General features: G+C 41.6%; 1 protein-coding gene across 4 annotated transcripts; it reads right to left on the bottom strand.

The window, feature by feature from the left end:
• Nucleotides 1-2,128: 2,128 nt before the first annotated feature.
• On the bottom strand, nucleotides 2,129-16,972 carry NR1D1 (nuclear receptor subfamily 1 group D member 1). 4 transcript variants are annotated; one of them, XM_070727338.1, is made up of 8 exons: nucleotides 16,506-16,972; nucleotides 9,241-9,576; nucleotides 8,805-8,893; nucleotides 7,270-7,414; nucleotides 5,583-6,157; nucleotides 4,485-4,670; nucleotides 3,136-3,346; nucleotides 2,129-2,592 (listed from the first exon to the last, which is right to left on the bottom strand). In XM_070727338.1, exons 1-8 carry the CDS (start codon nucleotides 16,564-16,566, stop codon nucleotides 2,396-2,398), a joined length of 1,800 nt encoding a protein of 599 aa, XP_070583439.1. In that variant the 5' UTR covers nucleotides 16,567-16,972; the 3' UTR covers nucleotides 2,129-2,395. The 4 variants fall into 4 exon arrangements, with proteins under 4 accessions (XP_070583439.1, XP_070583440.1, XP_070583441.1 ...); XM_070727339.1 differs by lacking the exon at nucleotides 16,506-16,972 and adding an exon at nucleotides 15,217-15,516; XM_070727340.1 differs by lacking the exon at nucleotides 4,485-4,670 and having other exon boundaries at nucleotides 16,506-16,875.
• Nucleotides 16,973-26,344: the final 9,372 nt, after the last annotated feature.

The raw sequence follows: 26,344 nt of genomic DNA on the forward strand, positions 1-26,344 counted from the left end.
AATGTCTGTTTTTAGGGTCTTGATTGTAGTCCTCATTTAAACTCTCTCTTCTCTCCATCACCAGCACATACCTAACACCACCTCCTAAGGGGGGCTGAAATAGCTTTTGCATAAGGTGTTTTGACTGCAGGAAGGTAGAATTTGCTCTCCCCTCCCTCCCCCCCTTTGTACTAGAGATTTATATATGCAAGACACTCTACGCAAGAAAGCTGCTAATGGAGAAAGAAGGCCTCTTGACTTTAATTCCTATGTGCCCATTTACCCATAGAGGGCACTGTCCCCCATCTTATGTCAGCTGGGGTAGGAGGGTACATAGGCTGCTACCTAGGCCATAAATTATCCTTAACGTTGATGTGGAGATCTCAGGGTGTGAATCCCTCCCGTGACACTTCATACTTTGATACCTCAGGTGTCATTCTTCCCTGCCATGCCATGCTCCCATTTTACCCAGAGTTCAGTGCAAGAAACAGAATATCTCTCCCACATTTCGTACGCCATGCCAACACTATCAGAGAAGCAAATCCCTTTGCAATCTACAGCAAAGGTGTTGCTTCTTAGGGCAGTGCTCCAAAGTTCCTCCCTCCATCCATGTGGGGCACTAAATGACCGTAAGAAGCATATTTTTTTCCACGATAGACCTATTTATGTGTGGGGAGGGGAGAGAAACTGATTTATTATTCCCACACCACCTCTCAGTATTTCTTTGCCAATACATACCTCATGCAGCCCTATAAATGGTATCCTATTACCTTTCTTTCACCATCACCCCAGCCAATTTTTCTTTCTTTCTGAAAGGGTTTTTCTTTTTTTTAAAAAAATAATAATTTGAATCCAGATTATCATCAAAGATTATGGAAGAATAGAAAGAAGTTTCCAATAAGGAGGCAACTTTGTACTTAACTTTATACTTAAACCCCAATAATACTATGCATCGTGGTTTTCCCTTCGCAGTCCAGAGCAGGGAAAGAAACTGTGAGCAGGGAGTTAGTGAATGTACATTTGGGAGATGGGGTTTTCTGAAGGGGAGTTGGGTTATAGGGGAAGAGTTCAGAGGGAAAGAAAAACCAGGTGGATAAAATATTCCCTCTGCCTCATCCCTTCCCCCCCCCTCCCTTAACTTTCTTTTTTCTGTTTCTGTTTTTCTTCCTTTTCTTTTCCCTTTTTTTTTTTTTTTTGCATCTGGGAAGCAGGAAGCTGCTGATGTAAAAAATACGACAATCACAATTTGTCTGTGACGTGCGATTTTGAAAAAAAAATTACCCTGAAAAGTCTGGGGCAGGGGGGGGAAAAATTAAACCCTTTTTGTGTTTTTGGTCAGGATTTTAAAGAAAGATATTTTTATGGTAATTGTTGCTGGTCTATTTTACTATATATTTATGTAATAAATATATGATTAAAAAAACAAACAAACCTACCCTTAAACAAAGACAAAAAAAAAACTCACAGCCCCAACTGACTTTTGGTGTCTCATTTCTGGTAAATGGTGGCTGGCATAACATCCTTTCTTTTTAACTGCCAAAACTGAGTATAAGGTTGGGCTGAAATCTATTCTCTTCTAACCATTTTACCCATCAAAGCCTCTCTTACTGGGTAAAACCTCCCTTACACACAGAAAGTTCACCAAGCATTCAGGCCCTGGAAAAACGGGGGCCAATTTGCCAGCATACCTAATTGCCTCATTTTATTTAAATTGAATCTAAGGATGGGTGATCATTTATTTCTTTTTTTTTCCTTTTTGCTAGACAAGAGGATTTCAAAGAAGATAGTTTAGTTATTTCCCTTGCATTTCTACCGACAAAGGACATAATTTCAAAATTATTTTGCCCTTTAAGTGACATCCATCAGAAAGGTTTCCTTTGTGTAGGTTTCCTACACCAAAGGAAAACTTAAAAGATTCTAAGGAATAATAAGGCAGGTGAACCTGGTCACTTAACAGTTCTTACAGGACTTCAGACCACATCACCCTCCCTAGAAATAGCCAATGGGGCTCCAGTTATCCGCCTCTCACTGAAACTTGCTTTCCTTCTGGTAGCAGCTAAAGGATCATGCCACACTTGATCCCAATCATCACAGTAGTCTCAACTTAGGAGAGCAAGAAGTGAACAAAAGAAGGAAGACAACCACCCAGGCAGTTTGATTTCATTGTATTTTTCTCCTGAAGTTGGCACCACAGCCAGGAAGAGGGGTATTCTCTTTACAGAGTATTCAATATACACGGATATATTTACAAAGGCGGTTGTGCTGTTATTGTTTCTGAGCAGGCAGGAGTAGCAGCTGCTACACCCAACATAAATAGATAGCCAGGTCCAGGCCCCAAAATAGTCTGGTTAGTGCAATAAAGCAGGGAGAATTGGTCAGGAGCCTGGACTCGCAGTATTTCAGCCTGCACTATCTTCTATTGAGCATCAATGCGGAAGGAGAGAAGCTTTTCGGAGTGCATGTTGAGGGTGCGCAGATCAGGCAGCTTCAAGAGCAGTTTGGTAAAGCGGGATGTCTCCTGGGGGTGATTCTTGAAGATGAGGGCTCGCAGCGCCCGGATCAGTGTTTCTTGCAGCTGCTCCACCGATGCTGGGTTCTCAATGCCTGAGCGATCTACATTGGGGAGGAATGGACAGTAAGTACTGCGGAGGAAGGCTGCAGAGGAAGAACATAAAACCAGAGTCCAGACTGCAGAAATGTCTAGCCTCCCTCCAGGTCACAAGAATGCCCCCAATTGTAACAGAAAATTATGCCAGAGATTATCAGCAAATCACAATCCTTAAAACATAATTGGTTGTTATTTCTAAAGAACCGTCACCATGCATCCTACTTCAAAACAAAGGTTTTGTCTTTGAGGACATAATATTGTTAAAATATTATGTGGAAGGGAGTGCTTCTGGGATAGAAGAGGAATACGGAGAATTTCAGTTATACCTAAAAGGTTTCTAGTATTTGGAAGGTAGGGAAGAAGAAAAGATCTGTGTGAGGGAGCTGGGGTTACATTTTGGTAGTGAAGAATCACAAATCTGGAGGTGTGAAAGCCATTGGCAAGGACGGCAAATGAATGAGAACAAACTATGCTGGGAAAAGGATGCAATCAAAAAGCCGGCATAATGGAACTGGAGTTCCCACCAATCTAGCTCAATGGATACTTGCCTGCAGAGATCAGCACCACTGCTGTGAAGAGGCCCAGTTCTTCTTCAGAGAGTTGCAAGGCACTAAGCTTTTCACTGAACTCAAACATGGATGTTAACAAGTCATCCATGCCCATCCCCCACAACTCCTCAAGGTTGTACTTTGTGCGGCTCATGAATGTTACAGTCTGCTCCTTGACATTGAAAAGGGAGGCAAACCGAACTATCAACACCTGGGGTTGGAGAGAAAAGAAAAAAAAGCTTTCAGAATACAAGTATGTTCCCACAAACACTGGTCAAATGCATTTTTCCATTTTTTTTAAAAACACCAAAATGACATAATAAACTTTGAGATTATAATTACAATTTAGGAAAGATTATAATTGTAATTTGTGCCTTTCATGCCATGGCAACAATTTCTGACTCAAAATGAAGAATCTTAGTTCATCAATTACTTCAATGGATTTAAGAATCTAATGCAAACTACTGTAGCATAAACTTGAGAGATATGACAATCCCATGGGCTAAAGCATGAAGTTACTTTTAACTTTCTCTGCTACTATGTATATAAATATCCACATTTCCAGTAAAACATATCTGACATGTCGGTATGAACTATGTTGACTCTTTAATTTTATTTTGAAGTCATAAAAGTTTGACTATATGTCAAAAAAACAAGTGGTAACATTGAAAAACATTTACATAGTAACATCAGGACCAGTGGCATCTATAGGAACTCATATTTGTTTTATGAAAAGGTGTGCAACAAAAGCCACTCTTCTGAGTATACACGAAGATACAAAAGGACAATTTTTGATACTGCCGAGATGACCCAAGTACACAAGCAATTCCATTCCCTACAGACATGTTGGTAAGAATTAGCCCTAACCTTTTTCTCCACTATTAATTTGCAAAAAATGATCTTATTCATCCCTCAAGTTAGGTTGCAATTTTACGTATAAATAAACATGCTAATGATCAAACCACACTGTAGCTGGTTTTTTCTTTCTTTCAAAGATCTCAAAGAAAAACAATTTGTCAGAATTTCAGCCCAAATTCTTTTCCTGGTTTTTAAACTACTTATTTTGCTCTTGGTGTCAGTTAGGTTACAGCCTTCCAGAAGCAGATCATCCTGACAACAATCTTAATTATTTGTAATTTATATTTGAGAAAGAAGCCAACATATAATGTCTTTCCAATGCTTTCTCGGTTCTTAAAAGAGATGGAAATTTGTGATGGGATTTCAAAACAACCTTTGCTCTGCCCTGTTGACAAATAAGAAGTAGGTTTGTGGGAAGAAGTTTTTCCCGGCACAGAATATCAATAGCTTGTGACTAAGGAGGATCTTAGTGTGGGTGGAAATTTTCCTACCTCAAATGTGCCAGCTTTGAGTAGTGAGACTTGGTCATGTTGTGACAGCTCCTGAAATCCCGGAATGTGTTTAGCAAATTCCACAACTTCTCGTACAGCTGACACAAAGCTCAGTGAGAAATCCTCCCAAATCTCCTGAAATGTGCGGCCACTATAACCAGGAGGATGACAATTCACTGGGCAAGCCTGTTGGGAGGGGAAATAGTCATGTAAGGACAAATAAGGGTATGGATTTAAATGATTGGAAATAGGTAAGCCTGCAAAATAAGCTTCTAAGCACATTTTTGGCTGTTTGCATACATTTTTTTCCATTCTAAGAAAAAAAAATTCCTTTCTTATTGCTAATTGTGATGTACATTCTTAAATAAAATTTTAGCAAACTTTGATTTCCTTGTTGTTTTTTTAAAACAAATTATGAGCTTTCACTTAGTAATAGCAACCAGAGTGAAATACTGAGGACTTTCAATGCACCCGGCCATTCCATCGCATGCATAATTGAACAAGCATGATCCATCTGCCAATATTTTCAGCAGATACCTCCTAAATAATGGCAACCTCTGATTACACACCCAAGGTTTCTTAATGGGGGAGATTCTCTGACCTTCACTCAGGTCAAAAGGCTCTGAAAGATTACTGAATTCAAAATAGGCGGGCATTATTTTTGTATTCTAATAAATATTAAAATTTATTGTTTGCTATTTCATTTGTGAAATAAAAACAAAATCTTCAGAACCGATTTTTCTTGAAATAGAAAGCTTCAAGAACAGAAGGGGAAGTAAACATTCTTCCCTAGGTAAATAAAGCAACAACTTCTCTTAAGGCACCAGAACAACTAATCTAATTTTAATAAATAGTAAGCATCCAGAACATAAAAATAGTAGGGACAAAAATACACCCAAATCACAGGGCGAATAATTAACCAAATAGCTAAAATGAACATAACTTTCTTGATTTGAATTTCATTCCCATACCAGGGAAGTACTTGATTATCTGACCACATTAAGCCCAACTACCACCACCACCACCACCAGCAGGACAATTTAGCAACAATTGAATTGGAAAGGCAAATGGGAACTTCCACAGCAAAGTAACACTTACCAAGATACTGGTTTCGCCTTGCCTAAGGGAAAGATCTGCTTCCCCAGAGGGACAAAACCTATGACCATTGATATTCTGGTGGCAAGCAGGTCTAGAGGCAGAGCCAGTATTCCAATTGTCCTTCTGAAGATGCACCCCATTGTTGTGGTGGCCATTGATCAACCAGTTGTTGTCCCAACTAGGAGAACTGTTGCTCCCTGTGGGTGGTTGGGACCCTGTGGCCAGTTTGTCGTGGGCATAAACAAAAATTTCTTTGTGGGCTTTAGCCACTTGTGCAATGACATCCTCCATGACATCTTCAGGGCTTGGGGATCGGGGAGGTGTCAGCTGCTGAGAAAACTGGGAATAGCAAGGAGAAATCTGGGGTGGGGAGGCTGCACGGGATGGTGGGGAAGAAGGTGCCAGTTGAGACTGGTGGCCCAGCAAGAGGGTACTGGACTGTGGGTGTCCTGTGGGCAGATTCTCAGGGAGGCAGTGTGCACTCAGTTGGTTATTAGCCATGTTGTTCATTGCGCTCTGCATCTCAGCCAACATCCTTTGCTTCTCACGCTTGGGGATGCGTCCAAATCGTACAGCTGCAAAGAACACAGGAAAAAAAGATGACGATGCATGAAATATTTCTGTGCAATCCAAGGATCAACGTGGGTATTATAATCCTTAAAAGGAAATATTCTTCCAATAAGCAAAGCAGGGATGGGATAAACTTCATCTTCAAAGACTTTCCATTAATGGACCCATGAAAGAACCTATGTGCCTTGTGGTCAAACATTCTGCTTTCCTTTTGGTAGGTGACAAAGGAAACAATAGTAGGATAAACTTCAATGGAAATCTAGGAATTTCACACATATCAAATTCCTTAGAGTTAAGTGGCATATATCGGCATTATCATCGCAACAGTACAAAGTATCTTACCATTGCTTCCATTTTTTCCAACATAAATTTCTGAAATTTCCTAGCCTTCCCCGATCCAACTACTAACTAGTCCAACTGTGCTTAATCCTCCTTTTAGAGAACAATCCATGCTAGCAAATTCTAAAAGACTAAAATATACTGTACTGCTCAAAAAAATAAAGGGAACACTCAAATAACACATCCTAGATCTGAATGAGTGAAATATTCTAATTGAATACTTTGTTCTGTACAAAGTTGAATATGCGCAACAGCCTGTGAAATTGATTGTCAATCGTGTTGTTTCCTAAGTGGACAGTTTGATTTCACAGAGGTTTGATTTACTTGGGAGTTATACTGTGTTGTTGAAGTGTTCCCTTTATTTTTTTTGAGCAGTGTATTTGCTCAATCCAAAAAACCCCCCAAAAAACAACCCCACATAACCTTTCCCAACTCTTCAGCAAAGCTGTCCAAGTGCACTAGGCAAAAGCTTAATCTTAGTATCTCAAGGAGGTACATCACAGTGGATAAAGGCAGTCACCTGACACTCCGCTCTCCCCACCCATCTCTTGCCGTTTTATACGTTTAGGGGCTCTCTAAGGTCAAGAACATCTGCACCCAAGTGTAGATCGGAAGAGTTGCAGGTGGAAGACAACCCAAAATCTCTTCTGCAGTGCATATGACTTGCCCTTTGGTGCAGATCTTCTCAGATCACCCATCAAAGCCCACCAAAAGATTTACACCAAAACTAGACTGTTATTCTCCCTGAGATCCCTTCATTTCTTGCTCAAGAACTCACCATCACGAGACATGCCAACCCTCAGACACTTCTTGAAGCGACACTGCTGGCAACGATTCCGATTGATGCGGACGATGGTGCAGGTCTCATTTTTCAGGCACTTTTTGTACTGGATGTTCTGCTGGATGCTGCGCCGAAAGAAACCCTGCAATTGTGAGAGACAAGTGTTTCACTTAACCTAGGCAGTGATTAGCTGTGCCTGGTCGTTAATTCTTAGTAGGTGTGTTTCAATACATCTCTCTTGAGATTGGGAAGCGAAAATGTAACAGCAAGTGCTTTCCCATACATTCTCAAGTGTTTTCATGCTTAGCTCTAGGAAAAAAATGTCCTAGAGCAGTGATGGAGAACCTTTTTTTCCCCTCAAGTGCCGAAAGAGGGTGGGTGCGTGCTATCGTGTATGTGTGAATATCCACACTCGTAATTCACTGCCTCAAGAGGATGAAAACAGCTTCCCCTGCCTCCTGAGGCCAAAAATGGTCTGTTTCCCAACTTCTGGTGGCCCTGTAGGCTCGTGTTTCGCCCTCCCCAGGCTCCAAAAGCTTCCCTGGAGCTGGGGGGGGAGAAATGCCTTCTTCCATCCCCCAGAGCTCTCTGAAAGCCAAAAATGCCCTCCCGGAGCCTTTGTGCGAACCAAAAATCACACATGCACATTGGAGCTGAGCTAGGGCATCGGCTCCCATGCCATCAGATATGCTCCATATGCCACCTATGGCATACATGCCATAGGTTCGCCATCACTGTCCCAGAGCAATCTCAACCATGGCAAGTTGAAGACTGGTGGATTTTAACTCCCAAAATTCTCCATATTGATTGAAAGTTGAAAACTGAAATTTAAAATTAAAGTCTTATAGTTCCTTAGGTTCAGAAACATTGGTCTAGTGCAAATCTGAGAGGAGAAATGAACTGTATTTGCTATTTACCTACATAAAGTATGACACAAAAGTCTTTTCTCCATAATAATTGCAAGTAAGCTTCTCTAAAAAATAGCGCACTATTTTGCCTTCATATTAAAATATTTTTTATAGCTGAAGCAGAATTGACTGCAGAGAATGCTCTGATTAGCCGCATGTAACTATTCAAGGCATTCTTGCAGCTATTCCATCTAGAAATGCTGATAGATTTCATTATTCCCAAATAATACAGCTTGGAATGTCACTATTAAGTATCAGTGCACCTGGATGGGGAGTCTCAAGCAGTCAACTCTGAGGCCGTTCTACGATAATCACACTATAAATCTTTGTTGTCACTAAAAGCAATTGATAAGACAGACTTGATCTCTAGAGCAGTGTTTCCCAACCTTGGGAACCTGAAGATATTTGGACTTCAAATCCCAGAATTCCCCAGCCGGGAATTCTGGGAGTTGAAGTCCAGATATCTTCAAGTTGCCAAGGTTGGGAAACACTGCTCTAGAGCATAATATGCTCACAAGCAGCTCTCAATTTCATCAAAGACTTTGTAAAAAAAAGGTATCTTCTCAGAGATTCATTGATATGAGACATATTTTCTCCTTGTTCAAAGTACCGGAAGTACCTTACCTTGCAGCCTTCGCAGGCATGGACACCATAATGGAAGCCGGAAGCAACATCGCCACAAACTTTACATAGAAGGACCATCCCATTGAGTTCTGAAGGAGAAAAAGAGACAAAGGCTATGAGGTTCTTTGCCTGAAGACTGGACTCACAATTCTACAGCTTCAGCCTCTTCAACATTGGTGAGCTTTCAAACATCGGATGCACATAGCTGGTTTTGAGAAACGCAGCTGGAATCAATGTTGTCAGAAAGGCAACATTAAGAATTGAAATACCTGAATCCCCCAGTCTGCCAAAACAGTCGGTAGTTGATGGAGCTGTAAGCCCACAACTATCTTGCCAGATGTGGTCATCTCAACATTCACTCTCAAATCCATGCTCACCTCAGCATCCTCAATCTGATCCCATCCCCCAAAGCGCAGCCTTCCAGTTCATCACTCACTCGTGATGCTGCTGCTGGTGCTTTTGATAGGGGAGACGCGCCTCCCATCATCTAAGGTCACTTGGAGTCCCACTGGAGACCCTCCAGAGCTGTAGGAAGAGGAGGAGGAAGACGACGAGGATGGGGAGGCATCATCATCAAGTGCAGCTGAGCCCCCATAGAGGCGTCCAGAATCCTGCACCAGAGATCCAGTGGGCGAAGGTGGGAAGTAGTTAGGAAAAGTTGGGTGGGAAACCAGTTGGCAGCTGCCATTCATACTGTCACTGCCGCACAGAGAGATGGGACTGGTGCGGCTTGGGGATGATCCATTTGAACCAATGTAACTGATCACACCACCTGCATAAAGAGAAAAAAAGATTGTGATAATCTCTCTTACCCTAGAGTAAAGCACCTGAACTGTTTCTGCCAGGTAACTGGATCTCTATAGCAGTGTTTCCCAACCTTGGCAACTTGAAGATATTTGGACTTCAACTCCCAGAATTCCGCAGCCAGCAAATGCTGGCTGGGGAATTCTGGGAGTTGAAGTCCAAATGTCTTCAAGTTGCCAAGGTTGGGAAACACTGCTCTATAGCATACCATCTAGTTGAGGATTAATCCCAGGGTCATCAATATACAAACACACACACACACACACAAACCCACACCTTTTGGAGCCAAATAGGGAATAATGCCAGGACCGCATTTTATATCTGTAGTCATTTCGGCTGGGAATTCTGGGAAGGGCCATTCTTGCACATTAAGAAAGTTCAGGTTAGAGATGACCAAAGTGACAGGTTTTAGAAATGTAGAGGAGAAAGGAAAGGAGAAAGAGATGAGATGGAAACACCTTCCCAAATCTTTATCTTGGAAAAATGTTACTAAAACAGGACATGAGAGATTTGTACATTTCTGAATGTAGTAGAGAAAAGAAAACATTTTATTTATTATAGTAGCAGAGAAACAATGTGGTTCAAGAAATGCTTGGTGAGCAAATAGTTGAAGACTTAGCAAGCTGCTAAGGGTAATAATAGGAAGCCTCCCACATTCATCAAAAGATTGATTTCGGATTAAATTGTTTCCCTATTTCATACACAGCTAGCAATCTAGAATTTCTAGTCATATATGTGAAGCACGAATTCCATGAGAATACTCCATCTCAGCCAGAGGAACAAGTCTCTAGGGAGGACTGACGTACCCACATTCAAGGATTCTTTAGTAAGATTCTTGCAGTAGACATTTAGATTAGATGGCCTCCTCGTACCTTCCAAACTTTAAATTTCAATGAGAATATTTCCTTGCTTCTTATCTACTGGATCAATTGAGTTTCAAACATTTTATTCCAGGAATACAGAAGCGTTTTTGATAATCTCCAGCTAGCATGATACTTTAAGAAAGATATGTCAACTCTCATCATCTGCAAATACAATATTTATTTATTTCCTATATGCCTCTCATACCATATGAATCATCATATACCAAAAAAGTGGCAATTAGTGAATCAGTTTACAGTATGAACAAGCAAGTTACATAAGATGTGGCAGAACAGTGAATGGGAACAAAGTGTCCATGTTCTAAAAAGCATTTACAGAATGCAATAAATCTAAATAAACTAGGAGTAAGAAAACAAGGCAGCCCAATGTATGTGCAGAATGGCAGTTTCTCCCCAAACACATCTGAATAAATCTTTTTATAAAGTTTATTTCCTAGCTGCAAACTTTGAACTCATCTCACCAAAATTACTTTATTTATTTTGCAATCCAATTCTTTCTGCTTTCAGATGTTGACCTATATCTTAAGCTGCGAATGGGATGGGTTTGGAAAAGGATGAAGCAAATGACTTATAGCAAAATAGGTGGAAGCCAAAATAATTATTTCTTTGAAAAAATCCATCGCGTCCAAAAGATCAATTGAATCGGGAACCTGCTGATTAAAAAAAAGACTCAAGGTTTCAGAACCAGACCACTTGCCAGGAGGCAAGTATTAATGCCAAGGAATTTTGGAGCAACAAAAACAAAGTCGTACATGCCAGAAGGCTTATAAACAAGATCACATGGGGGAAACACATTAAGTGCCCAGGTAAGGCCTTTGACAACAAGCCAATCTTGACTAGGACTGCCAAGTTAGCTCAGTCGTTAGATGCAGTTGAAGAGCTGGGACTGCTTGCTTAGGTGAACCTAAGACAATAGCTGGCAATCCAAAAGTAATCTCCTTTGCCAACAGGGAAGAGGGCGGCATGAATCAATTTAGCCTTTCCCAAACTGAGGTCTTGGCAGGGATTTCTGGGTCTGCTGTTCCAAAATATCTGAAATGCATCACGTTTGAGAAGACTGTACTACTAGAACCTGCCACTCATGCTCAGCTTCTGTACATCACATACTGTCAAAAAAAGGTGGTGTCACCAGCCTTAAGCAAGGCAAGATCTCCTAACTAAGGTCTTCTAACCTTATACTACCGTTTATATTATTATAAAGAGGGAAACTTATCACTTCAACTGCCCTAATAAAATATTTTACACCCAAAACTGGGACTAAAGTGAAGAATGCTTCTCCAGATGGAAAAAAAATCTCTGTAATACTTTCCTGCAAAAAAAATAAATAAATGTTGCACCTATTTGATTTTGAAGTTGCACCTATTTGATTTTGTTTGCAGTGCTTCCTACATTACTAAATTCACTGAATCTGAAACACTACTGTCTCACCTCCAGTTCTAGCGTTATAGATAATATCAACCCATTTCAGGCATTCCCCCACCTCCAAGAGGCTTCCAGGCTTCCAGATTAAAAAGGATCTCTAGTAATTATCCTCTAATCCAGTGTTTCCCAACCATGGCAACTTGAAGATATCTGGACTTCAACTCCCAGAATTCCCCAGCCAGCATTTGCTGGCTGGGGAATTCTGGGAGTTAAAGTCCAGATATCTTCAAGTTGCCAAGGTTGGGAAACACTGCTCTAATCCTCAAAACACTTGGAACCTGGCTTACTGCTCCCGTTGAAATTGTAACTTTTAATCTAGAACTTAATCTTCTTAGACAACAGAAAAAAACAGGATGGGGGCTAAAGAATTGGGAAAATGTCCCGAACTCTTTTTCATTCATTTTGACCTCTTTCATTACAGTATAAGGGACTTTTTCTCCCTTTAAAATGAGCCAGAGGCAACCGACTTACGCGCCAATTCATGATGGTTCTACAGAAATTAGGTTTCAAAGTGGGGAAATGAAAGATCTCTTTTTTCCTTCTGCAGCTATAGAAGATAAAAATGGTATAAATGCTATCTGAAGACTGCAAAAAGTGGGAGAGTGGGTGGGAATATATGAATGACATTTCTTACCCAGAAAAGGCACCAATCGCAGTACGGCAGCCAAAGGAAATTCTCAGGCATTTTAAAGACAACAATGATTCTGGAAGCAAATTCACTATTCCCAGTTTAGACTGCTCCAAATGTCATGCAGCCCAGTACTAATCTGGAATTTTTGTCTGTCTCTGAATTTAAGCATAATGGCCAAGAAAGTTACCAAGGACAAAGAAGGAGGAAGACATCCAAATTACGGCATCTCGTTGAATTAAGAACTGCTGGGCTGCAGAGACCTGGAGAGCAGCCAACTCTCTTGGCTGGTTAAGGCAAAAACATTTCCATCATCTTGATTCTGATTGGGATCCAAGGCAACTCCTGCCAAATCCTGGGCTCAGGGGCCTTTTTCTCCTCTGCTCCTGCCCTCTCCTTTACAACACTCTTCCTTCCTATTTTTTAACAGGTAAGCAGTAGGGTTCGAAAATCTGCCACATCACACCCTGATGGGTGGAGCAGGGAATCCCAGTGGAGGAAGCTATGTCCCTCCCAGGAATATTAAAACAGACCATCCCAGGTGAGTCATAGAGAATAAATAATGCTTGAAGGCACAAGATGGCACTGAATGTTACGAGAACATTAACCTGGAGAACTTCCAAATGGGTCTGAAGAAGTCAAAGGTGTGTCATGTCTGTTAGCAATATATGCAGTCATGGGCTCCAGCCGGAACGCCCGGAAATGTTGTTCCCCTATGGAAAGCGGAGCGTGTAGGCCCCTTCTGGTTCCGGCTGCTCGTGTATGCGCGTGCACAAGAAGCCGGAGAGATTCCGGTAAAAAATTGCTGTTTTTTTTGCTTCCACGCATGCGCAGAAGCTAAGAAACTGTCAATTTTTGTCGCCGGAAAGAGGTCCGCGCATGAGATTTCGGCTGCTGCACATGTTCCGGCTGCTGCCCATCTATGGCCATGCGATGTTCTCTCGTGCCGCAGGAGAGAGATGCTTGCGGCGCAGGAGAGCACCATGCCTATGGTTCCCCTGCAGGCAAAATAAGGACCAGGCTCGCGGCACGGCAGGCGGGAGTGGGTGGTGGTGGGGAGTCACTGACACAAGAGGAGAAGTAGGGCGGGTAAGGCAGCCGGCAGCTTCAGGGAGCTGCTGCCGTGAGACTCACAGGGGGCAGGCAAGGCAAAAGGTAACCTGCCCGTTCTGGCTGCTGCCCATCTACGGTCACGCGATGTTCTCTTGTGCTGCAGGAGAGAGATGCCTGTGGCACAGGAGAGCACCATGCCTGTGGCACCCCTGTAGGCAAGGTAAGGCGTGGGGCCGGCTATGAAAAAGGTGGCCAGCGGTTTAGGGAGCCGCTGCCGCGAGAGGTGTGGGGGCGGGCAGGGCAAAAGGCGGCCGGCGGCTGCAGGGAGCCGCTGCCACAAGAGGCGCCGGGGTGGGCAGAGCAAAAGGCATGTGGAGTGGGCAAGGCACATGGAGGTTTGGGAGTGGCTGTAGATAATATTGGAGCATTGCCAACATGTTAAACACAAACCTAGATTTTGTCAATTTTTTCAATTCACAAGGACATTAGACTCAATGCAAAGCATTGCATAAGAACTCTTTAGATATAAAGACATCAGGAAGAGGGGAACTTGATCAATTATTAAAACAGATTAATATGTATATTAATAGGTCATGATATGTGAAAGATCCCTTTGGTGAGCTGGAATGAACACTAAAGCAGTGCTTTAACCATTGTTGTGGCTAAGAACAGGCTCAAACCTAAGAGTTTCAGAATCAGGTTGAGTAATGTTTGTAGAGAAAGTATTTGCAGTTATGCTGAACTAAAATGTTTATTCTTAATCCCAAACTAAAGCCTCCAATCTACAAACCGCTTTCACAAAGAAATCTAAACCCAAATTGATACTAGCGCAACTCCTTGGGGTGTGGACAATTGCAATAGGTTTCATTTCTATAGAAATTCAGCAATATGGATTGAGGAAGTAGGGTCCCAGGAAGTCCCCTCCATGACCTTATTTCTCTTGTACTGTGTGGTGACATTGTTACCTTTAAAGAAATGCAACCTCAGAGCTTGCCTCAAGTTCAGCTCTTTGCAGCTGTTTATGAATTTTCCTTGGCAGCTTTCCAAGCAGCTTAATCTGTCTTCTTCGAAAATACATAAATGTGTGTACTTGTGTGTTTTTAACTTCCCTATCCCGTCTACAGTGCAAGTAGATTAGATTATCCACGGTTGACCTATGCAGATTCCTAAGAGGTCACTAAGGGGCGAGTACAAGTGCACTAGAATGCCTTCCATCCCCTGTCCTATTGTTCCCCTATATCTCCTATTGCTTTCTTCTATTCCTATATCTCTTCTTCTATTCTTTCATTGATACGTTCTATTCCTATATCTTTTCTATTCTTTCATAGATATATTTTACTATGAGTATCACCTCTATAACCATCATCATGTATTTACTATGTGTATGTATATATATATATATACCCACTAAAACCCTCATTGTGTATTGGACAAAATAAATAAATAAAAATAAATAAAATAGACTGGATTCCTGTCAGTAGTTCCTACAATTAGTCAAGGTTAGCTAGAAGCTGCCACCTGGTGTGGTTAGTAGTGGTGGGCAGAATAAAATGAAGAGGATACTCTCATACTTAATTTGCGAGTAATGGCATACTCGCATTACAGTACTTAATTTTTAGTTTACCTAGGGCACGTCCCAAGACAGGCGGGTTGCACTCAGGCAAGCCGGCATTCGGACCTCATGATTTAACCAGAATCTTCAAATGCGCCAAAGATATTAAGAGCCGTTCCTCGCGCAGTGTAATGAATAGGAGACGGGACAATAAGCTTAGCAGGTCGGACGAGTCTCCCCCAACGTGTCCCGTTGGCACATGGTTCCCCTCTGTTGACTAACCTCCGCCCCTCACGCTTTGCCCTTCCCCTCGCTCTCCATTGGTTCCGATTCTTCCTCCGCCCACTAGCAAAAAAAACCACCCGAACGCCCACCCAGGAGGAAGGAGACAGGGCACTGTTGCTTCCTCAATGATGACGTTAGAAAATGGGCGTGGTTGAAGAGCCAATTGAGGCGGGATAGGCCAATGGGTGGCAGGGGCGGGGCCGGTGAGGAAAACAAACTTTGCACGTGGCTGAGTCCGAACACAGGACACGTGAGACCCTCAGTGGGGGAATCCCCCACAAAAAAAAAGGGGGGGGAATCCAGAGTGGGGAAAACGATTTCAAACGTCGAGAGACGGAAATTCCTCGGGGACGACAAACATCCCCCCCACGGGGGGGGAGGTTTAAACACAATGGCGAAGTGGGAATATCGAGAGAGGTTACGAATTTCTTGACTTTCCTCAGACGAAAGTTCATTGAAAAATAATTGTGTGGCGCAACAGGGAAGCAAAACAGCCCCATTCTCTTCCGGACTTGCCCTCGTTCGCCATCTGGCCCTCGATTCAAAGGACAAGAAAGGGCGTCGCCCTGCGACTATTAGTGGCCCAAGTCTTTGCCCTTTCCGCGGTTGATCTCCTCCCTTAAAACTGGTATCTAAACTTTGCTTCCCTTTTCCCCGGTCCCCAAGAGGGAGCCAGAGTGCACGGGTGGCAAATTAAATGATCTTTGACCGGGGGACGAGAGCGAGGTAGAAGAAAGGATCTATGCGGTTTCCAAAGTATATTCTGTGGGGCTGGAGGTCCGGCAAAGCTCCTTTATCCTATATAGTTTCAGAAACAACTTCATACATAACCGCCTTATTTGTGTGTGTCAGAGAGAAACCCCTGCCTACCCTCCCAGTAAAATAGACCCCCAGTTAGCTGAAGTGCTAGCGCACAAACCAAAACATGAGCTGAGCTCCGTGACTGGACTTTGTCCTACACAAAATGATATCAAAGGTGCGAATGAGGAGCTTTTAAATCACTGCGGGGTTTTTTTTTTAGTTACAGGAAGATTAAACCAATGTCGAAATCCGATAGATGAAAAGCGGGGTCTTACCTGGGGCATTGTTGTTGTCGTCCAAAGTTGCCATCCTGTTCAGCTGATGGTTGTCATTCATATCAAGCGACGACGCGAGTTGGGATTCGATTGGTGAAGAGAGAGGAAAGCAAAGGGCTCTTTTCCCTCCTCTTTCTTCTTCTTTGCCCACCCTGCCCGAAGTTATATTGTAATGCAAAGGAACCTCATCTTGCGACTTGCTTTTTAAAAACTTTGTAATTTGCACCGACGCTCAGTTTAGGAAGAGCTGGAGCTGGGCTGCGCGTGCAAAGATTCTCTCACGCCAGCCGGGGAGCTCGATTATGCCGCTGCCTCTCCCTTCGCCTGCGAAATGTTAATCTGCCAAAGCTCACTCTCTCCTTGCAGCTGTGCAGACACCAGCACGCGGCTCAGGAACATCCACCATGTGACTCCTAGGGAGAGCCTCGTGTCCCAGTGACACACTTTCTACTAATGCTGCAGCAACAGCAAGCACATTGCACTGGGCTTCTTTACGGGACTTGGACGCAAAGGTGGCAGGGAGTTGTAGTTTCCCCCGTACAATTTTTTTGCGCTTGCGCAGCTTTTGGTCACGATATATCCCTAAGCAGTGACTTGGTTATTTTTCTCCCACCCGCTCGGCCGCAGAAATTAAAGTTGTTGAACCTTGCGCATACACATAATGAAAAGAGGGGATACCCATGAAAAACGTGATGCTTTAACGTGATGTATAAGAACCTCTGCTTCCTCCCACCACCACAACAACTGACTGCCAAAGTAGAATTGGCAAAAGATAGTGCTGAAATAAAAATAATTTTTGTTTGGGGATTTTTAAAAAATATTAATTAATTAATAATTAATAATTTTTTTAAATCCCGAAACAAAATTAATTAGATTTGTATGCCGCCCCTCTCCGTAGACTGGGGGCACTAACAACAATAATAAAACAGCATATGACAAATCTAATATTTAAAATAATTAAGAAACCCTTATTAAAAACCAAACATACACACAAACATACCATGCATAACTTGTATAGGCCTGGGCGGAAAGGAATATCTCAATTCCCCCATGCCTGACGACAGAGGTGGGTTTTAAGGAGCTTACGAAAGGCAAGGAGGGTGGGGGCAATTCTGATCGCTGGGGGGGAGCTGGTTCCAGAGGGTTGGGGCCACCACAGAGAAGGCTCTTCCCCTGGGTCCTGCCAAACAACATTGTTTAGTGGACGGGACCTGGAGAAGGCCAACTCTGTGGGACCTAACCCGTCGCTGGGATTCGTGTGGCAGAAGGCAGTCCCGGAATAAGAATGGACCTTCTCCAATACAGCCGTTTTTACCGAGTTTTTCCTCCTTACAGTAGTGAAAGCAGAATTTAAATATCAGAGACAAAGAATAAAGAGAATAAAGGGAAATAAAAGAGTCTGCAGATGTAAAGAGAAACAAAGGTCTTAAATTAAAGAGAGAAAAAGAGGGACCTTTGAGAAAATTCTGTCTGGAAGAGAAAAATATCTTACAGCCAGATTCAGGAACATTTACGTTCAGAGAAGGAAAAAGAATCTTTCTCTGAACCAGAAGACAAAGAGTTTTAAAAACTTTTGCTTAAGGAAGTAAAAGATTTTAAGGGGCAAATAGCCCAGTCAAAAAGTCAAGAGCTCTGTAGTAACAAAAAGGGGGATTTAACATAATAATGATGTGTAGAATTGAGAGAATGATGAGTGGGAAAAAAGTGTTATGTTTCTGTGTAGTGCTCAGAAAAACAAAGGATCCTTTTGCATTGAGGGGGAGTGGGGGGGGAGACAGCCCTCCCTTTTCAGTTTGGCTGTTCACTTTTAACCATTCTTTTTTCCTTTCCTCACCTCCCTTCTCCTGCCTGAGAAGAGAAAGGGGGAGGAAGTGAGCAAGCCTTTCATTGTTTTGATTTGGTTTGCTTTTCTTTTGAAGATTTTTAGAGGTTTAAAAAGTTTAATTGAAAAGAAATTATTTTGAAAAGGTTTTGTCTGCATTTATGAATGTTTTAATTTATGAACATTGTTTTTTTAAAAAAAAATTGAATGGAATTTGAATCTGACTTATTTTACGGGAAGCAAAGCATTGATTTCAAAGCCTGACCTAGATATATTTCAGAGCATGAACTTGGAATACATTATTTTTTGTTGTTGTTATTTTGTTTTGTCTGTGTGTGGGACAAAAAATTTTTTTTGAAGCTGATGTGTTTTACTTTGGTTACAGAAATAATGTATTGATTTATTTTTAAAAAGCCACCTTTAAGATCGGTAACCATAGCGAATTTATTTTATTTATTTATTTATTTTGTCCAATACACAATGAGGGTTTCAGTGGGTATATATATATATATACACATAGTAAAATACATGATGAAGGTTATAGAGGAGATACTCATAGTAAAATATATCTATGAAAGAATAGAAAAGAAGATATAGTAGTAGAACATATCAATGAAAGAATAGAAGAAGAGATATAGGAATAGAAGAAAGGAATAGGAGATATAGGAGAGCAATAGGACAGGGGACGGAAGGCACTCTAGTGCACTTGTACTCGCCCCTTACTGACCTCTTAGGAATCTGGATAGGTCAACCGTGGATAATCTAAGGGTAAAGTGTTGGGGGTTTGGGGATGACACTACGGAGTCCGGTAATGAGTTCCACGCTTCGACAACTCGGTTACTGAAGTCATATTTTTTACAGTCAAGTTTGGAGCGGTTAATATTAAGTTTAAATCTGTTGTGTGCTCTTGTGTTGTTGTGGTTGAAGCTGAAGTAGTCGCCAACAGGCAGGACATTGAATGAAAGAATTTGAGGGTGAGACCAAATAATAATGGAAAAATCATTTGGTGATAAGGGCAGGGAAGACAAAGTTAGGAAATGCTTTGGGTGTGATCAACCTAGGCATTTTTTTAAAAATTGCCCGATTCAGAAAGTTGTTGTAAAAAGAGAAGAAAATCAAGTTTAAAAAAAACCCAACCTGATGGCTGCCAATTTAAAAGAAACTAGGCAAACCATGGAGCAGACCATTGGAAAAATCCAAGGAATAGAAAGACAGGAAACATCCAATCTACTTGCAGGAAGAACATTCATTCCCAGAGGCAGAGGAGGCTTTGGAAGAGGAATGAGAGGAAGGGGAGTTGAGTATGGAGGAGGAAGAGTTTTGGAAGGAACTTAGATTCCAAACAGGGGGAGGGGGGAATTTTCCAAAGCCCCAAGAGAATGTTTTCAATGTGGAAGAAGAGGTCATTTTGTACAAGAATGTCCACAGAAAAGACAGATTAAGCAAGTGAGTGATGGAAGAAAATGAGAAAAATATATTAGGGAATTCTGGGGTTTAACTCACCTGAAGCCCTTGATAAATTTAAAGGTGGGAAATGAAAAAGTGTGGTCTTTTTTTTTTGTGGACACCAAATATCTGTGAGTGAAGCCCGAAATGAAAATAACAGAAGAAAAAAGAGAATTGGGGGGGGGGGTCCTTTAACTTATGAAGGAAGGACAATAAACATAGCTTTTTTTTATGTACATCATGCAGGTGCAAATATAATGGGAGGAGATGTTATAGTACAAATGAGAATTACTGTCAGTTTTTCCACTGAGAAGGATGTGATATTTAAATTTACAGAAGAAGCCAATGAACAATAGGGAATAGAGGAAGGTTGCAAATTGAGCTAATTTACATAACTTTTAAAAACTTTGAAGCAGTAATAAGACAAAAGCAGTCCCCTATTTTGCTAGGGGAGGGAAGGACGGCAACCCATTACTGACCAATTAGTGCAAAGAGGAATTAGAATCAACAATGCCTCCCTAAAATTGAAACTTTCAGCCCAAAAGGGGTTGAGGGTGGGGGGAAAATAAATGGCAATTTGTGGAAAGAGAAGTGAAATACTTAAGACACATAATTAGTTAGGGGAGGTAATCCTTGAAAACAAAAAGAGGGATTCAAGGAAACTAATAGGATTAGTAGGATACTGCAGACTGTGATTTTTTTTTTTTAACCTGTTTGTAAATATATAGGAGGGAATAGCTTACCCAAATGTGGTGTGAGCAGAAGAAACCTATTTGTGAATTTTACCTGTCCGAATTATTGGACATTGTTAACAAGTGATGACCTAAATGCTTTCAGGCCATCAATGTAGAAGCATATATTTGGTTGAAAAGAGCAGAAAATTATGCAAGGGTGTGCTTTTAATGGTCAATAGCCCTCACCAAATTGGAAATTGGTTAAAGCAAAAAGTGGGATGCTGGATCACAGATTCGGAACCTTTAAAATATGAAGGTATGTTGCTAGACCACAAAGGGATGGTAGAACTTGAAATCAAAATCCGGCCAGATTTATAAGATGAACCGCTGGGAGAAGGGGAACAAAATTATACATAGACGGATCCTCTTGGGTGGTGGACAGAGAAAAATCAAATGGATATGCGGTCATAAGAGAAGATGTTTTGTTAGTGATTGAGAGAAGCAAAGCCCTTCATGGCACCGGACCAGATTATCTCAGGGACCGCCTTCTGCTGCACGAATCCCAGTGATCAGTTAGGTCCCACAGAGTGGGCCTTCTCCGGGTCCTGTCAACTAAACAATGTCGTTTGGTGGGACCCAGAGAAAGAGCCTTCTCTGTGGCGGCCCCGGCCCTCTGGAACCAACTCCCCCCAGAGATTAGAATTGCCCCCACCCTCCTTGCCTTTCGTAAGCTTCTTAAAACCCACTTTTGTCCTCAGGCATAGGGGAACTGAGATATTCTTTCCCCCTAGGCCTTTACAATTTATGCATGGTATGTTTGTATGTATGTTTGGTTTTATAATAAGGGTTTTTTAGTTGTTTAGTATTGGATTGTTACATGCTGTTTTTTATCACTGTTGTTAGCCGCCCCGAGTCTACGGAGAGGGATGGCATACAAATCCAATAAATAAATAAATTACTGAAACATTGGTCAGCGCAAGCAATAGAGCTTTGGGTTTAAGTAAAGGAAAGATTGCGAATACTTATAGAAACTTAAAATATGCTTTTAGAGTAGTGCAAAACCTTTGGAAAATTTGGAGAGAAAGGGGGTATGTTGTTAGTCAAGGAAATAATTTGATCCATTATGAACTAATTGTTGGAGTGCTAAATGCTTTGCATGAGCCTTTAAGGATCGCAGTAATACACATCAGAACTGACCAACAGGGAAACAAGAGAAAAAACTTTTAATTTTGTTGCCTGAAGTGGAAGAACCTGAAGAGCCTAACCAATTCTCACTGAAAAAGAAAAGGAGAAACTTACACAGTTAGGTGGTCAAGAAGGGAAAAATGGGCAGTGGTATTTGCCAGATGGGAGGCAGATATTGAATCAACCATAATAATGGAAAGATTGCATGAGGGAAGTCATTGGGAAACTCCAGGCCTGACTGATGCTGTGTTGGAAATTTTTGCAAGGATCAAAATGTATACCACGGCCCAACAAATCGTAAACAAATGTATGGTTTGTCAATAAATGTTTGAATCATAATCATCATGAGGCAAACTCAAAGGGGAGAAAGATCTCTGGTGCTGCAAATTGATTTTACAAAAAGGCCACAGGTGTGTGTGTGGGGGCTCAGATATTTGTTAATAATTGTTGATGAAACTGCTAGAACTGTAATTAGGTTTTTCAGATACGGATTGGTGCAGAGAATTGATTAATACCAGGGGAAATACTTTAAATTGCCCAAGGAATTAGGAGGACATTTGAGAATTTATTGGGACTTACACAGCCCTTGATTGGGACTTACACAGCCCTTGATACTCTGCTAGTTCTGGGAAAAACTGAAACTATGGACAACAAAATAAAACATTGATTAACCAAGAGACGGAAATAAAATGGATTAAAAGATTACACAGGGCTGAATCATTATGAAATGATGTTTGGTATGCCTGTTCAAGGGGGAGGAAATTGAAGAAGGTACTTTGCCTACCAAAGACAAGGGATTGATTAAGTATTTGCAATTAATGTCAAAATCTTTTGAGTTTTACAGATCCAGTAGCTTGTCATTGCAAGCTTGTATTGCATTGTATTGAGTTTTTAAGGTACATCATATTGAAGTCAGAGATTGTATCCTGATAAAGGGGTGAAGCTGCAACCTGTTTGTACTAATACCATTGTAGAGTGAGGCTGGACCCATTACACCCATGTGAAGAGAAGTTATGATCCCGATAGGTGGATAAGCCAACCTGTCGGACCCTTGAAGGTATGGATAACCAGAAAATAAAATGCTTGTTTTTCTCCTTTCAGCCTGGACGCTCCAGTACCCGCAAGAAAATAAATGAAGAATGGGTAATACTGATTCTAATGTGACTAGGGTTGATAATGGGAGAAGTAGAAGGATTTGCATAAATGCTAAAGGTATTCAGGTGAGATGGGATGGGAGCCCAGAGAAAGATGTAGTACTGATATTCAATGAAATAGTAACTGAATGGCCCAAAGACGAAACACATTCACGCCATCTGAGTGATCTTTGGGGAGAATTTCGAGAATATGGGTGTTATATGCTAATTGGAGCGGGAGAATCATTATGTAATAAAGTAAGTGCTGAATTACAAAAAGAGCTATGTGTGGAAAGTGAAATGAGACTTTGAAATGAGACTCCGAGTCTTCGGAGAGGGGTGGCATACAAATCTAATAAATTATTATTATTCCATCTGCATCCACTCAGGAATTTTTGGTTAATATTAGGTGTGGAGAACAAGTTTGTTCAGATTTGCCTATGAGATGAACGGCTTGGTGTGCTCTGGACCCTAAAATAATGAAATCAATAAAGCACACACCTTGTTTTGAAAAATATTTGGTGATTTTTGAAAATGTTTTTGTTGACTATTCACACGGATACCCAATAGTTTTGTGCTGCCAGCCATGTCAAAGAAAGTGCTCAAATGGAAGTGAGGTGTTACATACTAAACAAGATTGAACATCATACATTCCTCCAGAATTTGTTGAATTCCAAATCCCAACAGGTTGCCTGGTAGCAGACTAACTAGAAATCAGCATATCTGGCCCTCCTTTTGGGTAATAGTGTTGTAGGTCCAAGGCAAGTCTATAATTCTGGCCAATATCACACAGTAAGTGATTGTGGAGTATTGGAGCAATTGGAAGAAATGAATTTATTTCTGGCTTATGGACATCAAATGCTGTGCTATGCTACTTTGGCTTCTCTGAAAGTGGGGTTTTAAATTACCTTTGCAGGGATTTATTCTTAATCTGAAGCAGCTTACATCAACATTTATTTTATTATTTTATTATTTTTATTTATTTTATCCAATACACAATAAGGGTTTTAGTGGGTATACAGTGATCCCTCTATTATTGCGAGGGTTCCTTTCCAAGACCCCTCGCGATAATCGATTTTTCGCGATGTAGGGTTGCGGAAGTAAAAACACCATCTGCGCATGTGCGCCCTTTTTTCTATGGCCGCGCATGCGTAGATGGTGGAGTTTGCGTTCCCCGCCGCCCACGCAAAGGGGAAACCCCGATTCGGCTCCTCGCTGCTGCTGCGCTACCGAGCAGATCAGCTGCTGGGCGGCCGAAGGAACCTTCCCTGGGTCTTCCCCCTCTTGCTGGCGGGCGGGCGAGCGGCGGGCATCAGCGAGGAGCCGGGGTTTCCCCTATGCGTGGGCGGCCGGGAAGACCCAGGTTGGGGGTTCGGGGGGGTGCTGGGAAGCCCCCCAGGCCGGCTGCGACCTTTTAAAACAGCCGCGCCGCTTCCCAGCTGACTCCCGAAGCCAAACCCGGAAGTGGTTTTTTAAAAAATTAATATTTTTTTAAAAATCGCGATATAGCGTTTCGCGAAGATCGAGATCGCGAAACTCGAGGGATCACTGTATATCTATATACACATAGTAAAATACATGATACAGGAATAGAAGAAAGGTATACGAGATATAGGAGAGCAATAGGACAGGGGACGGAAGGCACTCTAGTGCACTTGTACTCGCCCCTTACTGACCTCACCCATAATCTTAAAACATGCTGACTGCAGAGTTATAGGAGCTGAAATTCAACCATCTTAAAAATGGCCGAGGTTGAGAAAGCTTGATGTAAAGATAAACCAGGATCAAGACATGTACTTAACCCTAAAAGTAAAGTATGGCATTATGCAATTTTCAAACTGTACCTCATCAAAAGCTGGGCAGCTATTTCCTGGTTTGCAGGCAAAAGTTGCTTCTCCCCCTTCCTAGGTAACATTACTGTCTTTCCCCAAATGGTAACTTCTGGAGAATGATAACTTCCGTTTTTTTAAAAATAAATGAAAATAGAGGAGCTATTTTTTTCCCTCTCTGGGATCATACCATCCTCTATTTTCATTTATAACACCCAGATATTTTTGATCTGAACTCCCATCAACGCCAGAATCATGGCCAATGACAAGAGAGTTGTAAGAAGTGTAATCCAAACATAGGTTGCCTACCCACCCTTTAATATGTTCCATTCTGTCTGCTCAAGAGTTTCATTAAATGCCATGTGCCTTGTGAAGCAACACACCTTTGGCTGCATTCCTACACTTGGATTTAGGTCCCATATTGTAATCAGGTCTTCCTTAAGGGATGTTACTCACTTCACTGAGACCTGGAGAGTCTAGAGCAATTGCTGAGTAAGAGAAGGCAGGCACTGTGAAAGAATGTCTCCTGCATTTATGGTTCAGAGGAATGCATGCCACTGAAGACTGGGGAAACCAGTGGCTTATTGTTATCTGCCCACTCTGGTTCCCTTTTTAGTACAGACCAGTTAAACTAGAATAAACACATTTTCCAAAAGCATGCTTTAGACAGCGCCTACTATGAAAGTGTGACTTGTGGTAAGTAGCACAATTCCCAGCTGTTTTCTAAAGGCATGTGCCTCACCATGATACCTACTATTTATATAGCGCATCTTAAATATTAATAGCATCTTCCTTAAGTGGCCTCGTTGCAAGACAGGATAATATCGTGGCAGTAGGGAATCTTGAACATTAAAGACCTGCCTAAAGATATTCAGACATTCTATATGTTGGTTGAGATTTAAAGGAGAGGATTTCTCATAAGAGATAATAGTCTGAGCCACAATGGTAAGACATAAGCGACATGCTCCAGTCTGATGCCCTCTAGGAGTTTTGAGACTGCAACTTCCAGAATTACCTTAATTCTCAGAGCAGTCATACTCTAAAAGGCATCAGATTGGAGAAGAATAGGAAAAAAATTGCGAAATTAACCCTGCAGTAACACACCTGATTGGGAAAAAGCTGCATGTATTGATATGTCAATGGCAAGGAATAGGTGGAGCACCACTGGCACAAATCATAGTGTCATAGCATAACACAGCATTCTTCCAATATGATAGGGCAATATTGACCAAGTGTCTGGTAATTAAACTGCATATACATTTAGGGAACTCCCTTTCCACAGAGAGTTCAACAAGGATTTAATCAGTAGAGGGAACTACCTTAGCCATTGCATTTCCCAAAAAGTACAAGATGTTTACTACAGCGACCATTTTAGTTTCCTATGTCAACTTAACCTGAAGGGCCTAATAAATCTGAGCCACAAAAATCTGGATGGCCATTAAATTTATTTATTTATTTATTTATTTATTCATTCATTCATTCATTCATTTATTTATTTAATTTGTATGCCGCCCCTCTCCGCAGACTCGGGGCAGCCAGCAGCAATGGTAAAACAACATGTAACAATCCAATTTAATAAAACAATTAAAAACCCTTATTATAAAAAACACCAAACATACACACAAACATACCATGCATAACTTGTAACGGCCTAGGGGAAAGAAAGGTGGGTCTTGAGTAATTTGCGAAAGACAAGGAGGGTGGGGGCCATTCTAATCTCTGGGGGGCGTTGATTCCAGAGGGCCGGGGC

Source organism: Erythrolamprus reginae, chromosome Z (assembly GCF_031021105.1).
Source record: "Erythrolamprus reginae isolate rEryReg1 chromosome Z, rEryReg1.hap1, whole genome shotgun sequence".
Classification (NCBI taxonomy): Eukaryota; Metazoa; Chordata; class Lepidosauria; order Squamata; family Dipsadidae; genus Erythrolamprus; species Erythrolamprus reginae.

What these genes read in the sequence shown, in the direction of transcription:
- NR1D1 (XM_070727338.1), bottom strand. Translation starts at nt 16,566, where the DNA reads ATGAATGACAACCATCAGCTGAACAGGATGGCAACTTTGGACGACAAC. An exon ending in ATGCCTGCGAAGGCTGCAAG is followed by an intron (nt 7,415 to 8,804) that starts GTAAGGTACTTC and finishes TCACAATTGCAG; the next exon opens with GGTTTCTTTCGGCGCAGCAT. An exon ending in TCAAAGCTGGCACATTTGAG is followed by an intron (nt 3,347 to 4,484) that starts GTAGGAAAATTT and finishes CTCCAACCCCAG; the next exon opens with GTGTTGATAGTTCGGTTTGC.